The sequence below is a fragment of the Bos javanicus genome, chromosome 15, assembly GCF_032452875.1.
Source record: "Bos javanicus breed banteng chromosome 15, ARS-OSU_banteng_1.0, whole genome shotgun sequence".
Classification (NCBI taxonomy): Eukaryota; Metazoa; Chordata; class Mammalia; order Artiodactyla; family Bovidae; genus Bos; species Bos javanicus.
Window position 1 is genome coordinate 53701171 of NC_083882.1, and position 26960 is coordinate 53728130.

Genomic DNA, 26960 nt, shown 5'->3' on the forward strand with positions numbered 1-26960 from the left:
GAAAGGATGGAGTTAAGAAAAGGATAGAGTTAAGTAAGTCTATATACACTGAAAGACAGAGCTGGATGAGCTCTGTCCCCCTTTACACCGGGGTTCTACACGATTGTCTAGAGGTCCTGAAAGGTAGGGAATGTATTTTCTTCATCTCCATACCTAACAGCCCTAGCACTGTACTTACACATAGTAGGCATAATAATAAAAATAGCTCCATTTACTACATGCCAATTTGCCCCAAATACTTTATATAATTATCTTTAACCCTTACAAAAACTGTTGTTGTTATTGTTCAGTTGCTAAATTGTGTCCAACTCTTTGCAACCCCAAGGACTGTAGCCTGCCAAGCTCCTCTGTTCATCGGGTTTTCAGGCAGTAATACTGGAGTGGGTTGCTATTTCCTTCCTCATCAAAAACCCTGCGTTGAGGGTTCTATTAATCCTAATTTTATAAATAAGGAAACAAAGAATCAAATAGGTAGAACAATTTTCTCAGGTCACACAGTCTGTAAATAGCAGAGCCAAGATTTGAATACAGATCTGCATAGGACTGAAGTTTATTCTTTTTTCCTGCTGAAGTAACTTGAATTGAGGCAAAGTCTGGTCTGCTTGACAATCTCTGGAATACTTTAGAGACAAGACAGGAATAGAAAACTAGACAGGAGTGCTGTGCTGAGCTGAATATAGCAGGAATTCCTTGTAATGATTCAGAGAAAACAAAATTATGGTCAGTTCCTGACCCACTAATGAGGCTGGGCAGGGTTGGGAATCCTCGGCAGCAGCATGGGACCAATGATCAAAAAATTCCAAACTCCCGAAGAGGAGCACAAGAAGGGAGCCTGGTGAGTCCACCTCCTTCACCCCCTGACTGCCCTCAGGTCTTTATTAGGTTTTAGGGTTACCCATTATGGGCAAGCAAACACTATGATGCTATAGATAACTCAAAATCATTGAAGGTCTGGAAACCAAGATCCAGCAGGAATCTTAAGGGAGCTAGGTTTGTAACGAGGGATTTAGTGAGACAAAATTTTCTAAGAGCTGTGAGATAGTTGAATGTCCTAATCACCTTATTTTTCTGAATTATTCAATCTTACTAGTCTGGGGAAGTACAAATGGTAAAGGCTAAACAGCCAGTCAGAACTGGGTTTGAGGAGAATGCCCTATTTGTCCAGTGGTTAGGACTTGGCACTTTCCCTGCCCGGACCTGGGTTAATCCCTGATCGGGGAACTAAGATTCTGCAAACCTTGTGTGTGGCAAAAAAAAAAAAGAAAAAAAAAGTGCGTTTGAATCCTAGCTCCATCAATTAATAGATATATGACTTTAGTCAAGCCACTAAACTTTCTTGGGCCTCAGTCTTTATATATATATAATCTAACTAGTTGTATTTTTACCTTACAAGATTAGAGATATTAAAAGCATACTGCCATTCACTAATAAAAACAAAGCAAGCAGTCAAACAAACTGATATGGTCTCTAAGGATTTAAACTCCACCGGAGAATGACATGCCATTCTATGGGATCACCTCTAACACACATATGTGTTCCCAGCACCATCAGTGTCACGCTTTCACTTGGTTAAAAAAAGAAAAAGACTGGCAAATTAATAAGATGTGGACTTATTTTACAACCAAAGAAACAGTTCATACCTCCTTTATGCCAAACTTTGAAGACCAGAGTTTGTTGTGGGTCCAAAAGAAGCTCTTTCGAAAGCCTAGTGAGTAAAACAAGCACCATAAATTACGTGTAGGAAGCTTCGCTAGTGAAATCCAGACTTGAAGGGTATCTTAAAGTTTGCAAATCATTTTCCTTTCATGCTCAGGACCATCTTTTAGGATATACTTTTATCCTCTAAAAGCAGGGGATGGAAGTTCAGAGAGGTGATGTAACTAGTAACTTGTCAAGAACTGAAAAACGCCACCCGGATGTGGTATTCTTTCCCCTGACACCAGTGGCCCCCATTTTATTGGAACAGGTAAGGATTCTTCTCATGTCTCGTGGTGGTAGGTGGAGGCGGTGAGAAGAGAGGAAAAGAATGTTCATTGAGCACCTACGCTGGGCTTAGCCTTCTGATTGCCTACATTTGGAGGCAGATTTGATATTTTAGATAAAGTACTGACCATTATGGCCACAATTTCTGTAATTTCCAGTAGCTCACCACAGACAGTACTGAACTGTCACTGCAGTTAGAGCTCCTGACTCAGGTCAACCTCTCAAATTTCAAAAACACTGAACATGTGAGCAACTGCTGAGACTCAGCTAGGTACATAAACATTGTGAGAAAATAGCAGATCAGATACCATGTGTGTGGCTAGATACCATGTTGGTGGACAAGAATTAAATTTTACAAAAGGTGATGCAGCGTAAAGATAATATTAACAATAATTAGTAACAGAACTCACACTTTTAATAATGATGAAACAGTAACAGCAGAAAAGGGAGGAGAGCCCTGAGCAGCAGGCCTCTGTGCCAGCGCCCACCTCTGAGCTGCGGGCCACATGGGTGACAGGACTGCTCCAAGTCCTCTGTTTTTGAGCTTTCAAATCAGATCTGACATTTGTTATGTACCTACCATGTACCATGAGATAATACTCCTAAATTTCATGTAATTTGGACCTCACAATAACTCTGTAAAAATTACCTCAACTTTATACATGATGAATCTGAGGCACAGAAATGTTATGTAACTTGTTCACACAGTTAGTGAATGACAGAGATGGGGTTGGAGGCCAAGTCTCTCTAGTTTCAAAGCCCAGGCTCTTCCTACTGCACCAGAAATCTTTTCCAAAGATGCATAATCCACAGCCTTTGGAGATCTCCACCTTCTTCACTTAGATAACTTGTATACATTCTTTCACACTCAGCTGAGGTATGTACAGGGATTGTCTTAATCCACTGTCTTTAATTCCCACTGCCCAAGAACACAGCAGAGCAAATAAGAGGACTCCACTGAATAACTTTTGAGTTGTACTGAGTAGAGTTAAAAAACACCATGGCAAAACCTTTAAACCACCACTAGCTGTGAATTCATAAGCATTAGGATTAAATAATCGTTTGATAAGGAAAGCGTTCTCCAAGTCTGCTCAGTATTGTAGTGTCTGTTATATTCCTCACTCTGAGTCTGTCTCTTGGAATAGAAAGCAGATTCTGGAAAGCTGATGGTACATCATAAAATACAAACCTTGACTGCTGTTGAAAATTCCAGATGGGGGAATCTGTGTTTTCAACCACTTGGGTGTAGATAGGAGATGGCTCATCAGCTGTTACAAAGGATACACAACAGCTGGGTATTGATACTTTCCGCTGTGTCAAGGGGCTCCCTGAAATAGGAAACAGTGAAGTGACTAAACTTTAGGCGACCAAAAAAGAATGTGCTGTAAGCCTCTCATTATACAGGCACAAGAAGAACCATTACTATGTTCTACCTTTGGGTCCCTGTGTCTGAAATGTTTCTGCTATTGAAACTGTTCTTTCAAGGCTCAGTTCATAAATACCATCCAGCAAGAAACAACTTCTCCCATCTCCTTGTACTCTGTGGTGGAAAACACTGGATTAAGAGGAAAAAGACAGAACTACAAAGAACCTGGACTTAAAAGTCCGATGATCAATGACAGCTCTGCCACACACATTCTGTGTGACTTCGGCAATGTGTGACCTTGGGCACGGCCTATTTTGGCCACCCCCTCTTCAAACAACGTGTATGATACTTACATCTCCTCGGATGTTGTAAGGATTAAAAATAAATAACGGGGCTTCCCTGGTGGCTCAGTGGTGAAGAATCTGCCTGCCAATGAAGGAGACGTGGGTTCGATCCCTGGTCTGGAAAGATCCCTCATGCTGTGGAGCAACTAAGCCCGTGTGCTACAACTACTGAGCCCATGAGCTGCACTACTGACGTCTGTGTGCTCTAAAGCCTGTGCTCTGCAACGAGAGAAGCCACCGCAACGAGAAGCCTGCGCGCTGCAGCTAGAGGAGGCCTTGCTCACCGCAGCTACAGAAAAGCCCATGAAGCAACGAAGCTCAGCCAAAAATAAATAAAAATAAAATTATAAAAAAATTTATCACACAGATGGAGTCACATAGTATATAACCTTAAAAATAATAGTAGTAGATAACATATATCTCTTGCTGTGTGCCAGCATTCTTCTAAGAACTATATATGTATTAACTCATTTAATCCTTTCAAAAAACCTATGAGGAAGATATTATTATTCTCATTATATAGATGAAAAAAACTAGGGTATAGACAGACTGGCTACAACCTGGTAAAACCAGTTTACAAGCATATTCTTGAAAGAGCAGGAAAAAAAATGATTCTAATAAAATGGCAGTAATCAAAGAATAGCTAACAGAAATCAATAAAACAGCACTCATCATTACTAATGTGAAATGTACAGAATAACATTAATATTACCTTTATCTACTGAGCTATTGTCTTAAAAGTTTTTTTATTTTCATGAAACTTTACAGTATTACATGGACTGACTTGCTCAGCATCCACCCTCACTTACTTTTACTGTTTTGTATTCCTTTACTGTAGAGATTGAAAGGGTCACGACTCTGCTGTGCTAGAGAATGGATGGATACATACTGGTCTCTATGTATTAGACGCCATCACAACAGATTTGGAAGGCAGACGGGAGGCAGAGGCCATGTTCCTTTTCCATCTGCTACTAGCATGGATGACACTGAGTCTCCTGCTCTGGGGTTGTGTCGCTGGGTCCCCAGAGGCCCAATGGTAATAGAGATGATTTCCTGATCCCTGGACTGCACTGTTGGCACTGTTATTTCTAACTTAAAAGATCTACTGGTTCTTTCCTAAAAGCTTAGCCTAGAGCCAACTCCCTGAGCCCTTCCAGTAACTTGAATACCTTAACATTCTACATTAAACTTCTCTCTGTTTAAAACAGCTGGAGCAAGTTGTTTCTGGCAGCTAGACTCTCCCTGACGTAACTTCCATTTCTCTCTTTCTCAGTCTCACCCCCCTCTCTCTGTCTCCCATTTTTTTAGTAGGTCTCAAGTTTCTCAACTGATTTCTTCCAATAAAATGTCATAAATCCTCACAGCAAGGGAGATTCTATAATAATCTGTGTCTATGTTTCCCTCACTAAACTAAGAGTCTCTTAAATGCACAGAGCAGGCCCACAGCTCTTATGGTTTGCAGACTCCCTGCTGCCCTTGGTTTGAGAAGGTTGCCAGGGCTGAAGAAGAGAGAGCTACTAAGAAAAATGGGAGACACAGAGAGGAGGAGAGAGAGATGCTGCCTCGTATGCGTGCAGGGGGCACCTGCAGAGGACAGCAGCATCTGCTCAGGCCAGTACTGAGAGGTCAGCAGAGAGGACCACCTGGGCTTCTGGGAGACAGGACTCCTGGGTTCTGGTGTACTCTGCACTGACTTAGCGTGATATATTGGGTGCTTCACTCTGACCCTCTGGGCATCAAGTTTCTTTATCAGAAACATAAACCCTCAAATTACTTCGGTAATTACCTACGATAAATTCTATGATGCTAGACACCTACCAATACTGCCCAGATCTCTCTCTCATACCTCAACCCTCTCTTTTTAGGTTCACTATTTTTGAGGCTGCGATTTGCTAGAGGCCGTGAAACAGAAGTACTATTTCTACTTTGGAAAAAATTGTTCCTTATTCAGTCTTGAACAGAAACACTCCTTTCAGCCAAACAGGCAGGTGATAAAGAAATCAGTTTGGGAGAGCAAGTCTATCAGGTTTCCCTGGCTCTCCCCTTGCAGTTGGAAATCTGGCTGGGCCTGTTTACCTTCCTGAAAAAGGTCAAGTTCTGAAATACTTTTGGAGGCAGCCGAGATGAAAACCGCTATACCTCCTACTGAATTGGGACACACACTGAGAGCCGTTAAGAGGACTTGAGATGAGCCACCTTTACCATTTAAGAGTTTTCACTGAATTTTCTGTGTTTCACCTAAGTGTGGAAAGTAGTAGTTTTATGCATCAAAAATGGTATAATTTCTCCAATGAGATTAAAATAATAAGTCCTTATTTTTTAATTTTTAAAATCTCTTGGCTGTACCACACAGCATATAGGATCTAGTTCCCTGATTAGGGATCATACCAGTGCCTCCTGCATCGGCAGCTCAGAATCTTAACCACTAGGGAAGTCCCATAACTCCTTATTTTAGTGTTGATAAGTTTTCTTATCAACACTAAATTTGTGCTGATAACATCCCTGAAAATCACATAAGATAGTGATTTATCTCTATCTGTAGTTTACAAACAAGGCAACCAAGGAACAGAGAGGTAAAGTGGCTTGCTCGTCACACATCTGGTCAACTGGAAGGTTTCCTAACTCATATTCCAGGGATATTCCATTGCAATAGTTCTAATTAATTCTACCTGGTTAAAAGAAAAGCTCTCCCTCTGGCCTGGAGTAAATAGATGGAAACTTTCCCTCAAGCAATGCCCAGATTTGTACATTAATAAAAACTTAGCTCAGTTTTGTTAAGCTATCATTAACTGACACCTGCTCTGTGGCTTACATGCACAGATGAGTCAGATCTGATTCTTGATCTGGAGGCAGACAAAAACAGATAATTATAATACAATACGATAAAGACTATACCAAAAGCACAGGGGGCTGTGGGAACGCAGAAGGACCTCTAACCCTGCCTGGGTAGTTGAAAGAGAACCTCTAAAGGCTGATGATACTGAGGATGGTTTGGGTTTTCACTGGGTATAATTTAGATGACCTCAAATCACTTTACCTCTCTGTTCCTTGATGGCTTCATCTGTAAGACAGGGCGAGAGATACTCGTCATGTCTATCTTATGAGTACTGAAGCTGATTCTTGAAGGTTCCTCAGAGTTTTTTCAACAAAAGTATCCAAGAAACTCTTGTATTTCAGAACCAGGACCACAGTGGGGACTACACTGTCTCAGGTGTAAGGCATAATTCAGGGCTGTTTATGAGCCTCTGCATTCAGCTTTGCACTAAAGAGTCATTTGTTCCCTTCATCAATGAAGATGCTTCTAAGGCATGAGAGGGATGGACACATTGAGAACACTGCTGAAGGCAGACGGTCAATTTGGATATTAAGGAAGCATCTACCCAGAATTTTCATAAGAACTTGGCAATTTATAGCTGACTCACAGCGTGGGATATGCTGGCCTCAGCTCCATATGCTTAGAGATGATCTTATAAGACTATTACATTTCACAGTCGAGGAAAAGAGAAATGGGTTGCCCAAAGTCACTATATAAGTTAATGGCTTAGCTAGGGCCAGAAGCCAGTCTTCTGAATCCCATTCCAGAAGTCTTTCTATTATATCATCATTTGGAAGTACATTTCAGAGAGATGATGTGCAGGTCTGTACACTAAGGGCCCAGCACAGAGCCTGAGTGAACCATCAATATTTGCGGGGGAAGGACTATATGGGCTTATCACTGTGAGAGTAGAACTTGGGAGACAAGAGATGCTTAATCTGCCCTGGCTAAACAGAAAGAGGCAAAAGAACAAGTGATTTACAGATTTGTAACTCATGCCAGAAATACAAGAGGCAGTGAGTATCGTATTCACAAACAAAAGGACATTATGCCTGCTTAGCTGCATCATGAAGACACAGGTATTGAGATACAGAAATAAACACACAGTCCCTGTCCCCAGGGAACAGACAGCCTAAGGAGAGACACATTAAGAAACATTTTCAGTACAGAATAATAAGTGATACGAAGGAGGAAACCTGTGTAGGGATGGTGGTGGAATAAGCAAGTTTTGGGAACAGAGAGGAAAGTATTCTACTAATAGAGGTGGTCAGTAGGCTGCAAAGTGTTAGTATCATCTAGTTTACTCTTGAAGGACGAGGAGCAAGTTCACTGAATAAGAGGGAAGCCATACCAGGTAGAGGAAAGACCATGATCAAGGGTAACATGATAGAGGATGGGGCACTGGCAAAAAGCAAATTGCCTAATATAGGAAAGAGTGAGAGATGAGGCTGGAAAGACTGATTAGGCCACACGGCAGTACTCTGTGTGCTAGGCCACTTGACTGCAGTGACATGAAGTCAACAAAGTATTTTAAGTGGAGAGATGAGGTCACATTTGTTGACCAGACATAATATAATCTCAGTAGTAGAATGAAGAAGATACTGAAGGAGAATACTGTTCACAGCAATTGTTGAGAGGGCAATCCCATTAATCTAAATTCCTGAAGCCTGAACATGCAAGGAATCAGTGAGAATACAGAAAAGGTGATATAAAACTTTCTGGGTAAGAGTACATGATCTTATACCCTGTACTGGATACAGCAGTAACTTACTATCTATATGTTGAATGAATCTAATCCTTACTATCCTCTGTTAAAATTCCACATAAGCGACTTTCCTGCAGGAGAAGCAAAGTAGAAAATCACAGAACATATTAAAAGGAGAGAAAGGGCATTTGAACAAGGTCTCTGCTTCCTCATTTAATATTTACTGCTTGTATTATATGTTAGACATAGTTCGAGGTGTTGGGGATTTAGCAGTCAATAAATCAAAAAACTGCTGTCTCTCTAGAACTGCTGTCTTTCTAGAAAGACGGAAGATAAACAAAATACACTATTTAAAGGCCATAGACAAAAATAAAGCAGGAAAAAGGGATAGGTATTGTTGGGGGAGGCTGTAAGTTTAGATGGGTGACCAAGGAAGGTCTAGCTGAGTCAGTGATTTCAGTAAAGCCAGGCCAAAAGTGAAGAATGTTCCAGGCACACAGTGAACATCAGATTCAAAAGCCTCAAAGCAGGAGTCTGCCTATACAGTCAAGAAAAAAGCAAAGAGGCCAGCATGGCTGGAACAAGGTGACAGAGAGAAAGAGCAGGTTGCTGGGGAGAATTTGGTAACTGGTAACTGGGGAAGGGAGAAAGGAATCTAGGCTAAGGAAGGTGCATGAGCCAGGGACTGGCTTGCTATTTATTATGACTAGAAGGGAAAGAAAGTCACTATGGTGCCACCACTGTGTCCACGGCCCCTCTAAAATCCCGTCAGTTCATCATATCCCCTTATCTGGGTTATCATCTCCTAGGGGACAGAAACTGTGTGCCATCTGCTCTGGACTTTCTGTACCTGGCACTGGCCTAACATTTACTACTTGCTGAACTGAACTACCATTCTTGCAACATAAGCACAGGACTGGACATACAGTACATAATTACCCTGGCAATACACAGCGTAAGCAGGACTAAATGATAAACACAGATAAACTGATAAATACATCCGGAGAGGCAAGGTAAAGACTGTACTAGACCAAAGAGCACAGGCTTTAGGTGAAATTCCTTTAGGTCAGGCTTTAGGATTAAAATTCCAGCTCTATAGAGCTTATCAACTGTGTAACTCAAGTCATTTGTTTTGTGAGCGTCAGTTTCCTCATTTATGAAATGGTTATGTACTGTAATCTGCTCATAAAATAATCCTTTGTGCTAAGGATTAAAGTGAAAGTCACTCAGTCTTGTCCAACTTTGTGACCCCATGGACTATATATAGTCCATGGAATTCTCTAGGCCAGACTACTGGAGTGGGTGAAAGTGAAGTCACTCAGTCGTGTCTGACTCTTTGGGACCCCATGGACTGTAGCCTACCACGCTCCTCCATCCATGGGATTTTCCAGGCAGGAGTACTGGAGTGGGTTGCCATTTCCTTCTCCAGAGGATCTTCCCAACCCAGGGATCAAACCCGGGTCTCCTGCATTGTAGGCAGACGCTTTACCATCTGAGCCACCAGGGAAGTCAGAGGATCTTCCCAACCCAGGGATCGAACCCAGGTCTCCTGCATTGCAGGCATATTCTTTACCAGTTGAGCCACAAGGGAAGCCCAAGAATACTGGATAGTGGTAAGGATTAAGTGAGATAATTAATGTACAAAAGTAAGAGTAGAATTTGGTACAAAGAGATGTTCAATAAATTACTGCTAATTGTCAAGCCATATTTCAAAATGCAATTTGCTGTCTAACTGAGAAGTTACAAGCATATTTTGCTTTTTGCAACATGGAGGCAACCCCTAAAACGGAACATAACAATGTTTTTGCACATTAAATTTTATTTTCAATGCAAAAACAAAAACCCGAAACAATTTTTGCAAAAATCAAAGCTTTTTTGTGCTGTCCTTAAATTCATTCCTTATCAGACTTGTCACAGATGGGCTGCATTGGTAGGGCAGACAAAAAGCGCAAACTGTTTCCTAATTTTGTGACTCATACGGGACCTCAGTATCTCTAATACAGCACAGCAAGATTGTATGTGGAGAAGACTCTGTCCTGAGACAGAACGCTTCAAGGTCTCTGACACACAAAGGTGATGAGAAGGTTGAGAACCTCAGGGTCTTTGTAGAAGCTTATAATTCTGGAAGTAACATCTGTTGGTAATATGTATATGGAGAAATAGAAATAAAAGACAGATAACAGCTACTGTGAGCATGAATTCTGTTTCTGTTCCAAAGTAATAAGGATACACAGCAAAAACTGAGAGGCAACACAGAATCTGTAGGAGCCAAGCAGGAAGGCCAAATCAAAAGACATACATTGAAATCTTCTGGACTCACAAAGCTATGGATTTTTAGCTCTCAGAATAATCACATTTCTCAGAACTGATAATCACAGCCATTTACAGATGAGAAATTCAAGACAAAGAGAGACAATAACTGCTCAAAGTCATAAACATACACAACTTATTGCCTGGAAATACAGGGCTGAATATAATCCTACTAGAATGTAAGCTTCATATGCTAAGTCACTTCAGTCGTGTCCGACTCTGTGCGACCCCATAGATAGCAGCCCACCAGGCTCTCCCATCCCTGGGAATTCTCCAGGCAAGAACACTGGAGTGGGTTGCCATTTCCTTCTCCAATGCAGGAAAGTGAAAAGTGAAAGTGAAGTCTCTCAGTGGTGTCCGACCCTCAGCGACCCCATGGACTGCAGCCTTCCAGGCTCCTCCGTCCATGGGATTTTCCAGGCAAGAGTACTGGAGTGGGGTGCCATTGCCTTCTCCAAGCTTCATAAGGGCACTATTATTGTCATTTTGTTCACTGCTTTATCCCCAGCACCATGGACAGGGCTCACACAGCAAATAGGATATGTTTTGTTGCTGAAGCGCCGGGAACCAGCCCCGGCTGATCCAGGGTATTCGAAGGAGAGACAGCATAGGCGAGGATCAGGATATAATAGCTTCAATTAGATATTAATTAAAGATATAAAGAGTAATAGAATAAGGATAGCTCAGTAGGAAAATTCAGTGGAGAAAAGAGGCTGAGTGGCTTGGTTTACGCGGGAGACTAAAACTTCAAGACAAGAAGTTTGCACCACTTACGTAGGCCACAGGCGTCCTTCCGTTCTCCCGAAGGAGAGGAGACACTGAGGCCTCCCCAGTCGGATCTTAGAAGCCCAGGCATAATTAGTAAGCATGGTGGGTTCCGCGCTCCAGATGGAGACTCAGCCAGAGTGGGAGAGAGAGCGACATGGGGAGACCAGTATTTCGAGAAACTCATCCCAATTCTTTATTTTCCATGGTCTACTTTTATACACTGAGATGTTATGCAAGAGTCACGCGGGGTCAGCAGACCTGACTTTTATCAAAGTCAGGTGCTTCATACAAATGTATACAAAGGTCTTAGGGGTGTTACATCATCTTCTGGCCAGGGGGGCCTGCTGACAATTTATGACCCTCTCCTTGTGACAACGGTCAGTCAACCAGGACACTTATTTCTCCAGGGGTGATTATTCTTAAAACAGACACCACCCAAATAAAGTTACATTCCTATAGGGTGAGGGTGTAGTGGGTTTTAGTTAAGGAAAGAATTTACTTAGCCTAAGGTCTAACGTGATTAATATCAAAGGTTAATACTTATTTCTTCTATATATTCATTAATGTGTGTAAGGGCAGGGGATGTGGAGACTTAGCAACAAACACTGGCTCAACAAATGAAAAACCCTTCACCAATACAATTTCTAATCAGCCCATTATACTTATACTAATAGTTTTCTAACTTTTCTAAGGAACCTGTTTTTAGAAGGTTTAAAGCATCTCGTGCCTCTCACGGTTGGGAGGCTGTGAGCAATCACATGTGGCCGGACAAGCCTGTCAGGCAGGCTAGAGAACCTTCAGAGGAGTTTGTAGGTTAAAACACTCTTATCACGCCCAGAAATTATTATTAACTGGAGCTCTAAGTTAACTCCTTCTCCGAAAGAGGTGGTGGGGAACAGCCCCCCGTAAAGTCAGAGGTGTAGGTGAGCACAAAGTAGTAAAGTAGGCAGGCTCTGGTTATGGGGGTAGATGCTCGAGGATTTCCAGGGGGACTCCTGAGGCTCGATCCCACCTTTGCGTGTGTCGAGCCTCCTTCCTCATGACCTTTGCCATGGGCGGAGTACCTCACTCTGGCCCCCAACACTGAAGGAATGAATAAATGAATGAGATAAGGTCTCTGCTCTTAAACAGCTCCTACCTAGCAGAAAAGAAAATCATGCAAATAATGTTAACATTAATATATGCAATATATGCTATGATAAAAAGGGCAAAAGTGCTAAGAGAGCAAATACGTGGTAAATAGGTGGTAAATAGGTGGTAAGAGAGCAAATAGGAAACTCTGGTAAATGGTGATGTTTGTGCTGAGTCTTGAGAGATGAATTGGAATTAAGCAGGCAAAAGAGTAGGGTGATGGCAAAAGGGAAAATTTTAGGAGCGATTACAAGGCTGAATAAAAGTAGGGCGAGGGCAAAAAAAATGTAGGGCAGGGGTTCTTTGTGCCATGGATTACTTTGGCCATCTGGGGACGTCTATGGGCCTCTTCTAGTAGTATTTTTTTTTTTTATGAATAATGTAAAATACATAAGATTACAAAGAAATCAAAGTTATCAAAACATTAAAAAACTGTGACACAGCAAATACATGTGTTTTATTAATATACAACAAGATTAAGTTTTAGGTTTAATAATTACTTTGGTTTAATAACTACTGAAATTTTGAAGTAATGACAGGAATAAATGACATGCAAGATATCTGCAGTAACTAAAATGGGATATGAAAATACCTGTGATTTCTATAGTTGACAGCATCATGCTGCTGCTGCTAAGTCACTTCAGTCGTGTCCAACTCTGTGTGACCCCATAGATGGCAGTCCACCAGGCTCCCATCCCTGGGATTCTCCAGGCAAAAACACTGGAGTGGGTTGCCATTTCTTTCTCCAATGCATGAAAGTGAAAAGTGAAAGTGAAGTCGCTCAGTCATGTCCGATTCTTTGCGGCCCCATGGACTCCAGCCTACCAGGCTCCTCCGTCCATGGGATTTTCCTTGCAAGAGTACTGGAGTGGGGTACCATCGCCTTCTCCTACTAGGCTCTATTGCCTACACTCACAATTGGAAGAAACGTTCAATTTTAGTTGCTGCTGTGCTCCTGTTTAGTCTCTGAGTCATGTCCAACTCTTTGCGACCCCATGGACTGTGGCCCGCCAGACTCCTCTGTCCATGGGATTTCCCAGGCAAGAATACTGGAGTGGGTTTCTATTTCCTTCTCCAGGGGATCTTCCTGATCCAGGAATTAAACCCATGTCTCCTGCTTGGCAGGCAGATTCTTTACTACTGGGCTACCTGGAAAACCTCAATTTTAGTTAGAGGTTAATAAAAATAAAGATGTAATTATTTTCCTATCCAAGATCACCTACCCTGACTTTAATCCTTGGATTCCTGAGGGCTTATGGATCCAGTGCTAAGAATCCTTGGCCCTAGGTATATAATGAAGAGGGATAAAGTTGGTATGAACAGAGACCAAGGTAGAGATCTAACAGAAATTTCAGAGACACAGCAATTTAATGATCTGGGGCTTTGATGGTGAAAAATGAAAAGAGGTGCATCTAAATTGATACTCTGGTTTCTGGACTGAGTAATTTTTGATACACAAAATTAAGATAACTGAGAAGGCCCACTTAGGTTCAGAAAGGCTTTCACACTGCTTAAACCTTTAGGCTTGAAAAATATAATTATTACTGATTAAGATGATTAACAATTCCTCCAGACCCTGTCATGAGTAGAAAGACTTATGAAGACAGGACTGTAGCCTGCAGAGTCAGATACCTGTTTATAGGTAAGTGAGAAGAACATACCTTTCAAGCTTAAGTGCATTGCTCTCTCTACCAGAATGCTGACTGTGAAAGTTCCATCTGACTCAGGAGGGCCCTCCTGGGCTGGGCAGACTTCAGCTGTGGTGTTGTTGCAGGGGACCTGGGTGGAGGCTGGAGACTTCTGGTGGCCATGTGGTGGAGAGAGCTGGATCTCATCAATTCCTCTGGGGACCTGCTCAGACTCACTGTGGCTGCTGCAGTCCATTGAGTCCAGCTCATGAGTGGGCCCAGGGTGTGAAGAAAGAGAGGAAAGAACCACATGAACTCTCAAGGCAGCTCCCGAGAGGTTCGAAGCGTTTCGTCCAAATAGGGGATAAACACCTGCAACAGGATGGAGAAGAATAAATTGAGGCAAGCAGGAACACTTTCTAAACCTGGAGATGTTCACTGAGGGTGCCTGTGGTCCTCTCTTGTTTGGTAGGGCCACAGGCCCTAACTTACCAATTTGCAAAAGAAACTGTGAGGTTAATATACACTGAGAGAGTTTTTACTGTCTCCCCTGCAACTCTCCAACTCTATCTGAAATAATGGAAAGTAATGAGAGGCTGGATTTTAAGCCAAAGCTGAATGACTACAAGGCACAGCTGCTACAGAAGGAATCCATGAGCTGAGGAATCCATGAGCTAGACTTAAATGACTTCTGGAGTCTCTTAAAAGTTTAACATTTGATGAAATCAAGAGTAGCCTGTCTTTTCTTCCATAAGTCCTACTGGTTCCTCTTCTTTGGCCTCTTATTAGGAATCTGACTTGATGCTCAATTTAGCCTGTTTCACCAAATAAATAGGTTTTGGCAGTAACCCTGAAGATCATTTGGAAGGGAAAGAGGAGGTGGTGGCAGGAGGCTAAAAGAAAAGGGAGTATCTTACACTTTACTGTATGTATTTACTACTGTATTCCCCCATTAAACAAGTTCATTAACTATTTTTGACTTATCTTTTGAATTCCTAGGGTCATGTACATAGAGCAAATACTGAACAAATGCTCGAAAGAAAAGCACCCATAATGTCACTTGCAAAATACTACCTTTTTCCTTTCTGTCTCATGAACCAGTTAATTACCATGTAGATTTTCTGATTGCAAGATGTGTTGACCAGAGAGAAAGGATATCCTAATCTCATTAGCAGGTACACTTCTCAGTGTATTTAAAAACCAACATTTTAGATTATCATACAGGCTCTTATACATGGGATTAAAGGTAGACCCTAAATTCACTCATTCTTATTTTACATGTATTAACTGAGGACTTAGTGTTCTAGGCACTGTGTTAGGTGCAACAATCTGATGAATTTGGATGTACTTTAAGGCTACAAAGTTCAGAGCCAGTTCTTAGATCTTAGACTGTATACCTATGCTCCACTAAGGTATGCTGTCACTAGATAATGCCCTTCTTAAAGCAGCCAGCAGACCTCTTTCACAAATCTCTTTACTTTCAAGAAGCATTACTAAATTACTATTAATCTTTCAACATGCAATAATGGCCAGAATACTTACTAATATGTGACCTTGGGCAGTTACCCAACCTACTTGAGCCTCCATTTTCATGACTGAAAAATGAGTTTGATATCTAATAGATTTCTGGGAGGACCAAATAAAATAATGTCAGAGAGGGTATCTCACTTGGTGCTTGTCAGAGAGCAGAGGTGCTCAAACCGTAAGAGCTAAGGCTATTCATCACTTACCACTGACAGTGAGTGTCCTTGCTGACCTCTCCCCAAGTCTGGTCAAGTCCACATAGGCTGAGCCAATCCAGCTGTCTGTCTGGTGGGGCCTCTCCACACTCTCATTGCCATAAGCCCGCCACACCTGGATCTCTAACCTCTCCTCTCTGAAGTACCAAAGCAGTGATGGGTTCCTAGTGACTTCTGCTCTTTTGGATGCCTTGAAAGTAACCGTGACCTGCTTTTTGTTTGTAGATTCCTTAGGCTTCTTGAGAGGGGTCCAAAAGCCTTTGTGATCATATAGCTTGTAGCGGAGGTAGCAATATGTATTCTTATGAATGTGGTTGTGGCCGGCAAGCAGCACGCAGTGAATGGGCAGCCAGAGCCTCGGGGTGGAGATGGTGACAGTGGCTGGCTCCTCTTCATCCATCTTGACAAAATCCTTCAGATGACTCTCAAAGCTCCAGCCCAATAGCTCAGCAGCTTCCAATACCCGCTCTCTGTCTCCAGGATGGGTGAAGGAGACTGAAAGCTCCAGACCACCCACAATCTTCTGCATGAGTTCCAAGCCATGAGGCAGGGCTCCCTCTTCTGGGAAAACAATAGGATACCATCCTGTGATCCCTTATGAGAGAAAAGGAAGATTTTTAATTATTGTTTTAAAAGTAAAAAGACTTTCTGCCTAAGAGCCACCATCACCCTGGTCCAATATAGAAAAGAAAACGTAAACCCACAATGCACTGAAGTTTGTTTCATCTGACCACTGAAAGACAATGAAATCAGGTGGAAGAACAAAGGTTAGGAGCCGAAGATCTGAATTTTCTCCTTGGCTCAGTCCAAAATTAGTGGTTCAGTCTGGGTAAGCCATTAATTTCTTTTAGCCCTATTTCATTACCTGACAAATGGGAAAAACAGTGCCAATCTTGCTTACTAGACAAAGTTATTATGATTGTCAAATGAGATAATGGTTTTGGAAGAGCTCTGAAAGAATTTAAAATGTGAAATAGTATTACGATATGATGAGTACAATGGAGAAGGCATGGGACAGGATGAGGAGATCTGAGAGATGTCTAGCCACGGGTCTTTTACCAAGGGAACTGCCACTTACTGAACACATACAAAGGACCAGGCACTAGACTTCAAAATAAAAATTTTAAATATTAGCTACTTGTTACTGGGTATCTATTATGTGTCAGAAATTCTCTTATGCTTTATACATACTGTGTTCTAAATTACTTCAGTTATGTCCAACTCTTTGTGACCCTAAACTGTAGCCCGCCAGGCTCCACTGTCCATGGGATTCTCCAGGTAAGAATACTTCAAGGGTTGCCATGCCACTCTCCAGGGGATCTTCCTGACCCAGAGACCAAATTCATGTCTCTTATGTTTCCTGCATTGGCAGGCGGATTCTTTATCACTAGCGCCACCTGGGAAGCCCTGATACATAATACATCATTTAATTTTCTTGATAACCCTGTCAAGTTCTGAGGATTAAATAGGACAATAATCCATACTTGACAGATGAGCAAATGAAAGCTCAGAGACCTTCCCAAGTTGTTACAGCTACCAGGCAGTAAAGCTAGGATTTGAATCCAGGTATAGCTGGCTTTAAAGTCTACAATCCACCTATTGTAAGTTCAGAATATCTTATCTAGAATCTTCAGGATCAGATTTGTCTACACTTTTAAAAATTTTCAGATCTTAGAAAGGTTATATGGTACATAAATTGAATACTATGTACTAGTCAGTGGTCACGTAGGTCAGGGGTTGGTAAACTTATTCTGTAAAAGGGCAGATGGTAAATATTTTAGGCTTTTCAGCCATATAGTCTCTGTTGCAGCTATTCAATTGTATTGTAGTGAGAAAGCAGACATAGACAATATGTCAATGAATGGGCACAATGTGCTCCAATAAAACTTTATATAATCAGGAAGTGGCCTAAGTCAGAAAATAAAGACTAAACAGTCTCATGTCAGTTGGCGTCAGGTTTGGCTGCTTATCTAACTTAAAAAAACTTGTAATTTTCTGAGCTTTTTGGATTTCATAATTATGTAAAGCAGTTTATAGACTGGTATAATATTCACAGCAATTTTCTGAGATTTTATTAATTAAAATTATAGATGAGAAGATTCAGACTTATTGAGACGAATTTGCCAAAGGTCACTTACGGTGTTATGATTTAATGCATTTAATTTTGGGGGGCCTTCCAAGTTTTCATTTATAAAATGAGGATGTTGAAATGAGAATGTAGATCTCCAAGACTCCTTTTAACTTTAGTCTAAAAACCCACAGCTTTGGTTTAGTAATTTCTCATCACTGGGTATTAATTTCCTCACAACCAAGTGGTTCTTAACATTATTTGGTCACAGATCCCTTTGGCGGTAATGAAAGTTGGTCCAGAAAAATGCTCAAACATAAATCCACAAAGAATTTCACACCATTTTAGCACTTAAGAACTGCTGCATAGGATCGTTCCTCTGGCTCTGTGATTCTATCATTGAGATTACTGGCAGGAGGAAACAAAACAGAATGTTCACTTTAGAATAACTGACTATAAAGACAAGTGCTACATTCCAAATTGTAAAAAGGTTTATTTCCAAGTGGTTAAATTTAATTTGTGAAGATGCGATTTCTCCGATGGTGCCTATTTGCTGACAAACTCTGTAGTAAGTTTCAGAAGGAAAGAAACCATGTGGCCAGCCCTGTGCAGAGATCTTTTATATGTATAACTTCACTGAACGCTTCACTAATCCTGCAAAGATCCTATTACTTCCATTTTTAGAGATTCCATTTAAAGAGCTGAGAGATGAAGTGACTTGTCCTAGATCACAAAAAGTGACAGAAGTGAGATTTGAACGCTTTATCAAGCTTTAGAGACTTCTTTCTGGCAGGCACATAGTATCTGCTTATTGAGTATTGCTCAAATTTCAATTCACAGTTAAAACTGGGAGATGTGTGCTAAATTTTGGAAAAAAGATCATATAATCCTAGGGAGGAAGATGGGCAAAAGAAGGAAACTTAACATTTACTGAGTGCCTACTATATGTCAGGTACTTTACATATCCTATCTCACTGAGTCCTACCTCTTAAGACTTGTTACCATGAACAGTCTCCATCTATAAGGTAAGTGGGACTCAGAGAGGTCAAGGTCACTGAGCTAGTAAAAAGCAGGATGGGACCAGTATTTCCAGACTGCTGTCCTGGTGGTTGTACCTTCTTTCGGGTCTCTATCTCGCAGCCTCATTCCTTCTTCAGTCAGACAGAAGAATATAGTGAAAAAGAATGGGCAAACCTGAATTTGATTTCCAGGACTCTACTACTTGGCTGTGTGGTTCTGACAAATCACTTAAACTCTGTGAGCCTAAATTTTCTCATCTGTTAAATGAAGATAATCCTAGTATCCCTGACAGTAAGAGTTACCCTGAGGTTCAAATGAGATCTGAGAAAATATTTTACAGCGTGCTATACAATGCAATAGGTATTGCCATATTTATTATAAGTAGTATCATCCTCATTCCCTTTCCTGGAGGAAGATGACAGTACAGTGTTTTGAGCTTCTCTGCTTTATTAGAAGACTTCTGAAATAACTAGCAAAGGACTTACAGTATTTTTGAGAAAACTTGAAGTATTTGGCAGAATTGAGAAGTATGTGCTAAGGTGTCTCCCCTCACCCTACCCAATATCTTGCAAGAGAGCCAAACAAGATGATCTCGAGCAGGGAAGTGAACAGGAAAGGATAGGATCAGAAACTGATAATCCAGGATCCCTACCAGATCTCTTCATCAGCAGATCTTTTGTTGGAATCTTTACTACTCCAAGCAGATAATCTTTGAATGAATGGATACTGGTTATATCACTGGCTGTTAAATCAAACCAAAAAAAAAGGGAAATTAGTTGGTGGTCTACTGACTAAAGGGCTTGTGTTACAATATAGCCATATGAGAATCCGTTTATACTCAGTCAATTTCAGTGTTGAAGGGCATTAGAGATTATCTTGCTCCAGTCAAATCTTGAATGCCTTCTAAATCATTTAAATTAAATCATTAAGTATGTGTATACCCACACTTGAGTAATTTTACTTTGAAAAATTTAGGCATACAGAAAAGTTAAAAGAATACTTACTAACTCCTATATATCCTTCACCTAGATTCAGTTGCTAACAACTTGACACATTTGCTTTACTCCTCTACATTCTCTTAAACACACTCAATGCATATTCTACATATTTTTGCTATACCCTTTAGAAGTAAGTTGGAAGTGCTATACCATTCAAAACAGAACTCTTTTTAATTGTGACTATGAGCCATTTGTCCTTACCTGACTTGGTATCTTCATGATAAACAGCAAAAGTAACTTCTGCAAACTCTAACAGCTCTGCCAGGAAACAGGCTTCTCCACTGCAGTGCTGAGTTACCAAGTTGCATGAGAACTCACTGTGATGGGAGAACTCGGGGCAGAAGGAACAGGCCACAGGGCGGGTTTGGCGCTGTTCTCCCTTGGGCAGGAAGGACAGATGAGTGGTGACAAAGGCATTGACCCCGACTGTGGCACTAAACTGCAGAGCAGGTTCCTGCTCAGCCAAAGCCCTGTAGGGGAGAAGGGCAGGAATATCAGAAATGAGAAGGATGCAGTATCAGAAATCAGTAGACTGCCTAGGAACGTCACCATTCCCATGAGGCCACCAAGAACACTCACAGACCATGTGTTTCCTATTTAGGCTTTGGCAGGGCCACAGTGTTTTTTCTTAGTAATAGAGATGTCACAGCATACGTGTGTATGAAGGAGACAATATTCATCTGCCTAACAGAGTGATACTACAAGGACATTCCACTGCCCTGGTCTGGCTTCTTGCCCTTTTTGCTTGAAAGTACAACACAGATCAGATGCAGGACTTAAAAAAAAACTGCCTGCCATCTAATCTGACTTTCCCCATGAGTTCTCAGAGAAACTACTGAATTTCTTATCTATTACTAAGTCTCTCTGAGATCTGAGTATTGAAATTCTGAGTCCTTTTCTGTCAGTTCAGTTCAGTTCAGTTGCTCAGTCATGTCTGCCTCTTTGTTACCCCATGGACTGCAGCACACCAGGCTTTCCTGTCCATCACCAACTCCCGCTTACTCAAACTCATGTCCATTGAGTCGGTGATGCCATCCAACCATCTCATCCTCTGTAGTTCCCTTCTCCTCCCACCTTCAATCTTTCCCAGCATCAGGGTCTTTTCCAATGAGTCAGCTCTTCGCATCAGGTGGCCAAAGTATTGGAGTTTCAGCTTCAACATCAGTCCTTCCAATGAACACTCAGGACTGAGCTCCTTTAGGATGGACTGGTTGGATCTCCTTATAGCCCAAGGGACTCTCAAGAGTCTTCTCCAACACCACAGTTCAAAAGCATCAATTCTTCAGCACTCAACTTTGTTTATAGTCCAACTCTCACATCCATACATGACTACTGGAAAAACCATAGCTTTGACAAGACTGACCTTGGTTGGCAAAGTAATGTCTCTGCTTTTTAATATGTCAGTTACATAGTAACTAATTTATTTAACACTATGTTTATGATTCTGACATGGGCTGGGTCTTACCCAGAACAGGTACTCCATTATACATAATTTCATGCCTCCATGGCTTTTGCACATGTTCTTCTCCTTGACTGGAATAATTTTCAGCTTTCTTGGGCATTTTGATTAACTCCTACTCTTCTTTCAAGACTCAGATTATTTTGAAGGGTCCTGAATGCCATGTTGAGCAAGCAGGTTGGACCTTATCCTGTGGACCACTACTCTAGAATGTAGTGAGCACCATCTAGGGGGTTCAGAGAGTAAACTATTTGGGCACAGGAAAAAAATTATTAAAATTTCTAGAGTTGTTATTTCATATATTAAAGTTTTACTACTCTTAACAATATATATATTAATATAGTAGTACATAAGATGACTCATATATGAATAAGTATCCATATATTTAGAGAGTATGCTAATTTTTTTTAAATGATAGGAATGTAGAATTAAAATTAGGAGACCATTGTTACTGATGATGAGAAACCATCAGAAGTTTGACTATATGGTAGAACATGATTAAAAAACCGCCCAGGTATCTCACTAAGATGTTCTCGAGTGGTTACTGTAAAAGTCTATTTGGAGAATTCAGTGAGGAAAAGTATTAATTAGACTGATCATATTACCAGCTACTTTCATGTAAGATCTCACATGGCAGTAATCCCAATAGTTATTTAGTGACCATTAAGTTAAAGGTAAATATTCTGACTTTTAAGTTGTAACAGGGACCAAATTAAGCAGCATTTGCTTCTTTTTTGAATTCATGTCCAAAGTGAGCTAGCTTGCTTCAGGATCATGATCTAGTTATTCTTTTTTAAAAATATATTTTTATATTTATTTATTTGGCATGAAGAACTATGGATGGAGGTTCATGACACTGTACAGGAGGCAGGGATCAAAACATCTCCAAGAAAAAGAAATGCAAAAAGGCAAAATGATTGTCTGAGGAGGCCTTACCACTAGCTGCGAAAAGAAAAGTGAAAGGCAAAGGAGAAAAGGAAAGATATACCTATTTGAATGCAGAGTTCCAAAGAATAGCAAGGAGAGATAAGAAAGCCTTCCTCAGTGATCAGTGCAAAGAGGAAAACAACAGAATGGGAAAGACTAGAGATCTCTTCAAGAAAATTAGAGATACCAAGGGAACATTTCATGCAAAGATGGGCTCGATAAAGGACAGAAGTGGAAGGGACCTAACAGAAGCAGAAGATATGAAGAGAGGTGGCAAAAATACAGAGAAGAACACTACAAAAAGATCTTCATGACCCAGATAATCATGATGGAATGATCACTCATCTAGAGCCAGACATTCTGGAATGCAAAGTCAAGTGGGCCTTAGGAAGCATCACTACGAACAAAGCTAGTGGAGGTGATGGAATTCCAGTTGAGCTATTTCAAATCCTAAAAGATGATGCTGTGAAAGTGCTGCACTCAATATGCCAGCAAATTTGGAAAACTCAGCAGTGGCCACAGGACTGGAAAAGGTCAGTTTTCATTCCAGTGCCAAAGAAAGGCAATGCCAAAGAATGTTCATTCTACCACACAACTGCACTCATCTCACACGCTAGCAAAATAATGCTCAAAATTCTCCAAGCCAGGCTTCAACAGTACGTGAACCATGAACTTCTAGATGTTCAAGCTGGATTTAGAAAAGGGAGAGGAACCAGAGATCAAATTGCCAGCATCCGCTGGATCATCAAAAAAGCAAGAGAGTTCCAGAAAAACATCTCTTTCTGCTTTATTGACTATGCCAAAGCCTTTGACTGTGTGAATCACAACAAACTGTGGAAAATTCTGAAAGAGATGGGAATACCAAACTACCTGACCTACCTCCTGAGAAATCTGTATGCAACAGATTTCAGATTGTAACAGGAAGCAACAGTTAGAACTGGACATGGAACAACAGACTGGTTCCAAATCAGGAAAGGAGTACGTGAAGGCTGTATACTGTCACCCTGCTTATTTAACTTATATGCAGAGTACATCATGAGAAACGCTGGGCTGGATGAAGCATAAGCTGGAATCAAGATTGCTGGAGGAAATATCAATAACCTGAGATATGCAGATGACACCACCTTATGGCAGAAAGCAAAGAACTAAAAAGCCTCCTGATGCAAGTGAAAGAGGAGAGTGAAAAAGTTGGCTTAAAGCTCAACATTCAGAAAATGAAGATCATGGCATCTGGTCCCATCACTTCATGGGAAATAGATGGGGAAACAGTGGAAACAGTGTCAGACTTTATTTTTGGGGGCTCCAAAATCACTGCAGATGGTGACTGCAGCCATGAAATTAAAAGACGCTTACTCCTTGGAAGGAAAGTTATGACCAACTTAGACAGCATATTAAAAAGCAGAGACATTACTTTGCCAACAAAGGTCTGTCTAATCAAAGTTGTGGTTTTTCCAGTAGTCATGTTTGGATGTGACAGTTGGACTATTAAGAAAGTTGAGCACAAAAGAATTGATGCTTTTCAACTGTGGTGCTGGAGAAGACTCTTGAGAGTCCGTTGGACTGCAAGGAGATCCAACCAGTCCTTCATAAAGGAAATCAATCCTGAATATTCATTGGAAGGACTGATGCTGAAGCTGAAACTCCAATACTCTGGCCACCTGATGCGAAGAACTGACTCATTTGAAAAGACCCTGATGCTGGGAAAGATTGAAGGTGGGAGGAGAAGGGGATGACAGAGGATGAGATGGTTGGACAGCATCACTGACTCAATGTCCATGAATTTGAGTAAACTCCGGAAGTTGGTGATGGAACGGGAGGCCTAGTGTACTGTAGTCCATGGGGTCACAGAGTCGGACACCACTGAGTGACTACACTGAACTGATTTATTTGGCTCTCCTGGGTCTTAGTCATGGCATATGGGCCCTTTAGTTGCAGCATATGAACTCTTACTTGTGGCATACAGGATCCAGATCCCTGACAAGAGATTGAACCTGGGCCCCCTGGATCGGATGCATGGAGTCTTAGCCATTGGACCACCAGGGAAGTCCCAAATTCTCTTTCTTAGCTGAGCACTTGTTATGTGCTGGAACGATGCTCTGTGGTGGGGGTACAGAGAAGAGTTCAGGCAGTGTGTGCATGCAGAGGAATTCACAGCCTAGTGGAGGAAAACTCATGTCTGCAAGTATTGGAAACAGACTGCTATGTGCTGCAACATGGAGCTAGTAGACAAAGGACAAAGCACCAGTTCTATCAACATGTAGGGAGAGATGGAGGAAGGCTGCAAAGCCTTGCCGAAAACGGAAGTTTGTTTAGAGGACAAAATAAGGAAGAACATCCAAAGTAGAGAGAAGAATGAGCAATGGAGGCAAGAGAAGGCCATGCCGTTTATACAGAGAAACAGTATTTCAGGCAGAGAAAACAGCAAGGCAAAGGCCCTGAGGGGAAGAAGAGCATGTGGGCAGAAGCAATAAAAAAGCCAGTGGCTGGAGTGGAGTGAGCAGAGCAGCAACTACCAGGAGCAGAGGAGGTCATAAAGATAATGGAGTCAGATCATGTGGGGTCTTACAGGCATTTAAAAGGCTCTGGTTTTTACTCTAAATGAGATGGAAAGGCATCGGTGGGTTTTAAGTAGATGTGTGTCAAGATCTATTTAAGTTTTCATAAGCTCACTGGCTTCTGTACTGACAACAGACTAAAGGGGAATGAGCCAGAAAAACAGAAGGTGGTACTCAGACTGAACATGAGACTACAGAGGATCTGTAATAGTGATTGGTCTTGGCATGGTTGGAGGGCATAGGGTCTGACCTTGGGTTAAGGGGTGAGTAGAGTAGAGGGCTTCCCTAGTGGCTCACATGGCAATCTGCCTACAACAGGGGAGGTCTGGGTTCAGTCCCCGGGTCGGGAGGATCTCCTGGAGAAGGGAATGGCAAGCCACTCCAGGATTCTTGCCTGGAGAATCCCATGGACAGAGGAGCCTGGTGGGCTACAGTCTATGGGGTTGTAAAGAGCTGGGCATGACTTATGCGACTCAACATTAGCAGCAGCAGGGTAGAGGATAAACTGCTGGACAAGCTCAAGGAACTAAGTTGCTAATAACAATTAAAACAGCAACATGTGCAAGTGATTTATTCACTTATATTCCTATGTGCTTTCTTAAGAGAAAAAGAAAAGAGCAGAATTATGGTTAATAAACTGAAGATTGTACCCAAGGAAGTTTTATGTTATCTGAGCATCACAAATTACATGGACTGCAGTGGAGAAAGGTTTGGTTTGAGAATTGCTTTTCTAAGGTGAACTTACTTGGCTGCTGCTTGTAAACCACAGGCTCTGATAATCTGGACTGAGATGGAGACAGTTCGGGCAGCAAGAACTCCCTCTGCTGTCCTTGGAGTACGCCTGTACCTTAGGCCCACATCCAGTAAGCCTGAAGAATGAGGGTGAAAGGAAAAATCAAATGGTTGGTTGAAATAATCTTCTGTTCTACCAAACCCTAAGTCCTAGTCAGGAAGGAAGGAAGAGATTAAACACTATAATCCTAATGAACAGTAAGGGGCCTCAGCAGTGAAACAATCTGTCTATGGTCAGAATCAGATTATATTATTGTACTTTAGGATTAATAAAGCAGAATATAAGTCACAATTTTCACTTTATATCTATGAAAACTATGGCTCAGAGATTCAACGGCTTGTAAAAATCCCATAACTAACAGAGGCAGAACGTAATCCCAGTTATTTTTATAGAATTGAGATGGACTCTAACCTTTGTTTTTAAAATCTTTAAAAGATTTTCACACTCACACATTTCTATCACCCTCCTACCACCACCACCTGAAACACCTTCACATGCCATCTTTTAATAAAAATTCTCCTGGACTTCCCTGGTATTCCAGTGCTTGGGAATCTACTCGTCAATGCAGGGGACATGAGTTTGATCCCTGGTCCAGGAAGATTTCATGTGCTGCAGGGCAACTAAGCCCAAACACTATAGCCACTGAGCCCATGTGCCCCAGAGCCTATGCTCTGCAACAACAGGGCCCCCACTTGTGGGGGCAACAAAGAGCAGCCCCCGCTTTCTGAAACTAGAGAAAAAGTCCACATAGTAACGAAGACCCAGTGCAGCCAAAACTAAAAATAAACTTTGTTTTTAAATTACTTATTTCTGACTGCACTGGGTCTCAGTTGCTACATGTGGACCTTCTCTAGCTGTAGAGAGTGGGGGCTCCTCCTAGTTACGGTGCGCAAGCCTCTCATTGCTGAGGCTTCCCTTGTTGTGGAGCACAGGCTCTAGGTTCACGGGCTTCAGTAGCTGCAGCATGTGGGCTCAGCAGTCCCGGCTCTTGGGCTCTACTTGCTCTAAAGCATGTGGAATCTTCCTGGACTAGGGATCAAACCCATATCCCCTGCACTGGCAGGTGGATTCTTATCTATTATCCACTAGAGAAGTCCCCAGGGAAAGCTTTAAGGAACAACAGAACAAGCTGATCAGTGAGGGTCAGGAGGAACAACTCAATCTTAATATAACAAGATAAAGCCTTTGGGCAGATACTGTCCAGGAAGAGGGAAGAGTAACTTGATTTATGAGGCTCATTCTAGTTATTCATGATGTATTTGAAGGATAGGTCATCTTGCTGGAACCATTAGGACAGAATTCAAAACTCCAATTCTAACTAATCCCTTCTAACTTTAAATCCTGACTCTCT

At 41.6% G+C, this 26960-nt stretch overlaps 1 protein-coding gene across 8 annotated transcripts in view; it reads right to left on the bottom strand.

The window, feature by feature from the left end:
- Positions 1 to 26960, bottom strand: part of C2CD3 (C2 domain containing 3 centriole elongation regulator) — a 127306-nt gene that overhangs the window by 34226 nt on the left and 66120 nt on the right. For all 8 annotated transcript variants that reach the window (XR_009729639.1, XR_009729638.1, XM_061380795.1 and 5 more), the window contains 7 exons: positions 25562 to 25685; positions 20077 to 20345; positions 19530 to 19619; positions 15781 to 16383; positions 14084 to 14422; positions 3173 to 3311; positions 1641 to 1705 (listed from right to left, as the gene is read on the bottom strand). Coding sequence is in view for 6 of the 8 variants with exons in the window: in XM_061380795.1 (XP_061236779.1) it covers positions 1641 to 1705; positions 3173 to 3311; positions 14084 to 14422; positions 15781 to 16383; positions 19530 to 19619; positions 20077 to 20345; positions 25562 to 25685 (1629 nt within the window). In the remaining 2 variants the exon portion in view is untranslated. The remainder of the gene's footprint in view (positions 1 to 1640; positions 1706 to 3172; positions 3312 to 14083; positions 14423 to 15780; positions 16384 to 19529; positions 19620 to 20076; positions 20346 to 25561; positions 25686 to 26960) is intronic.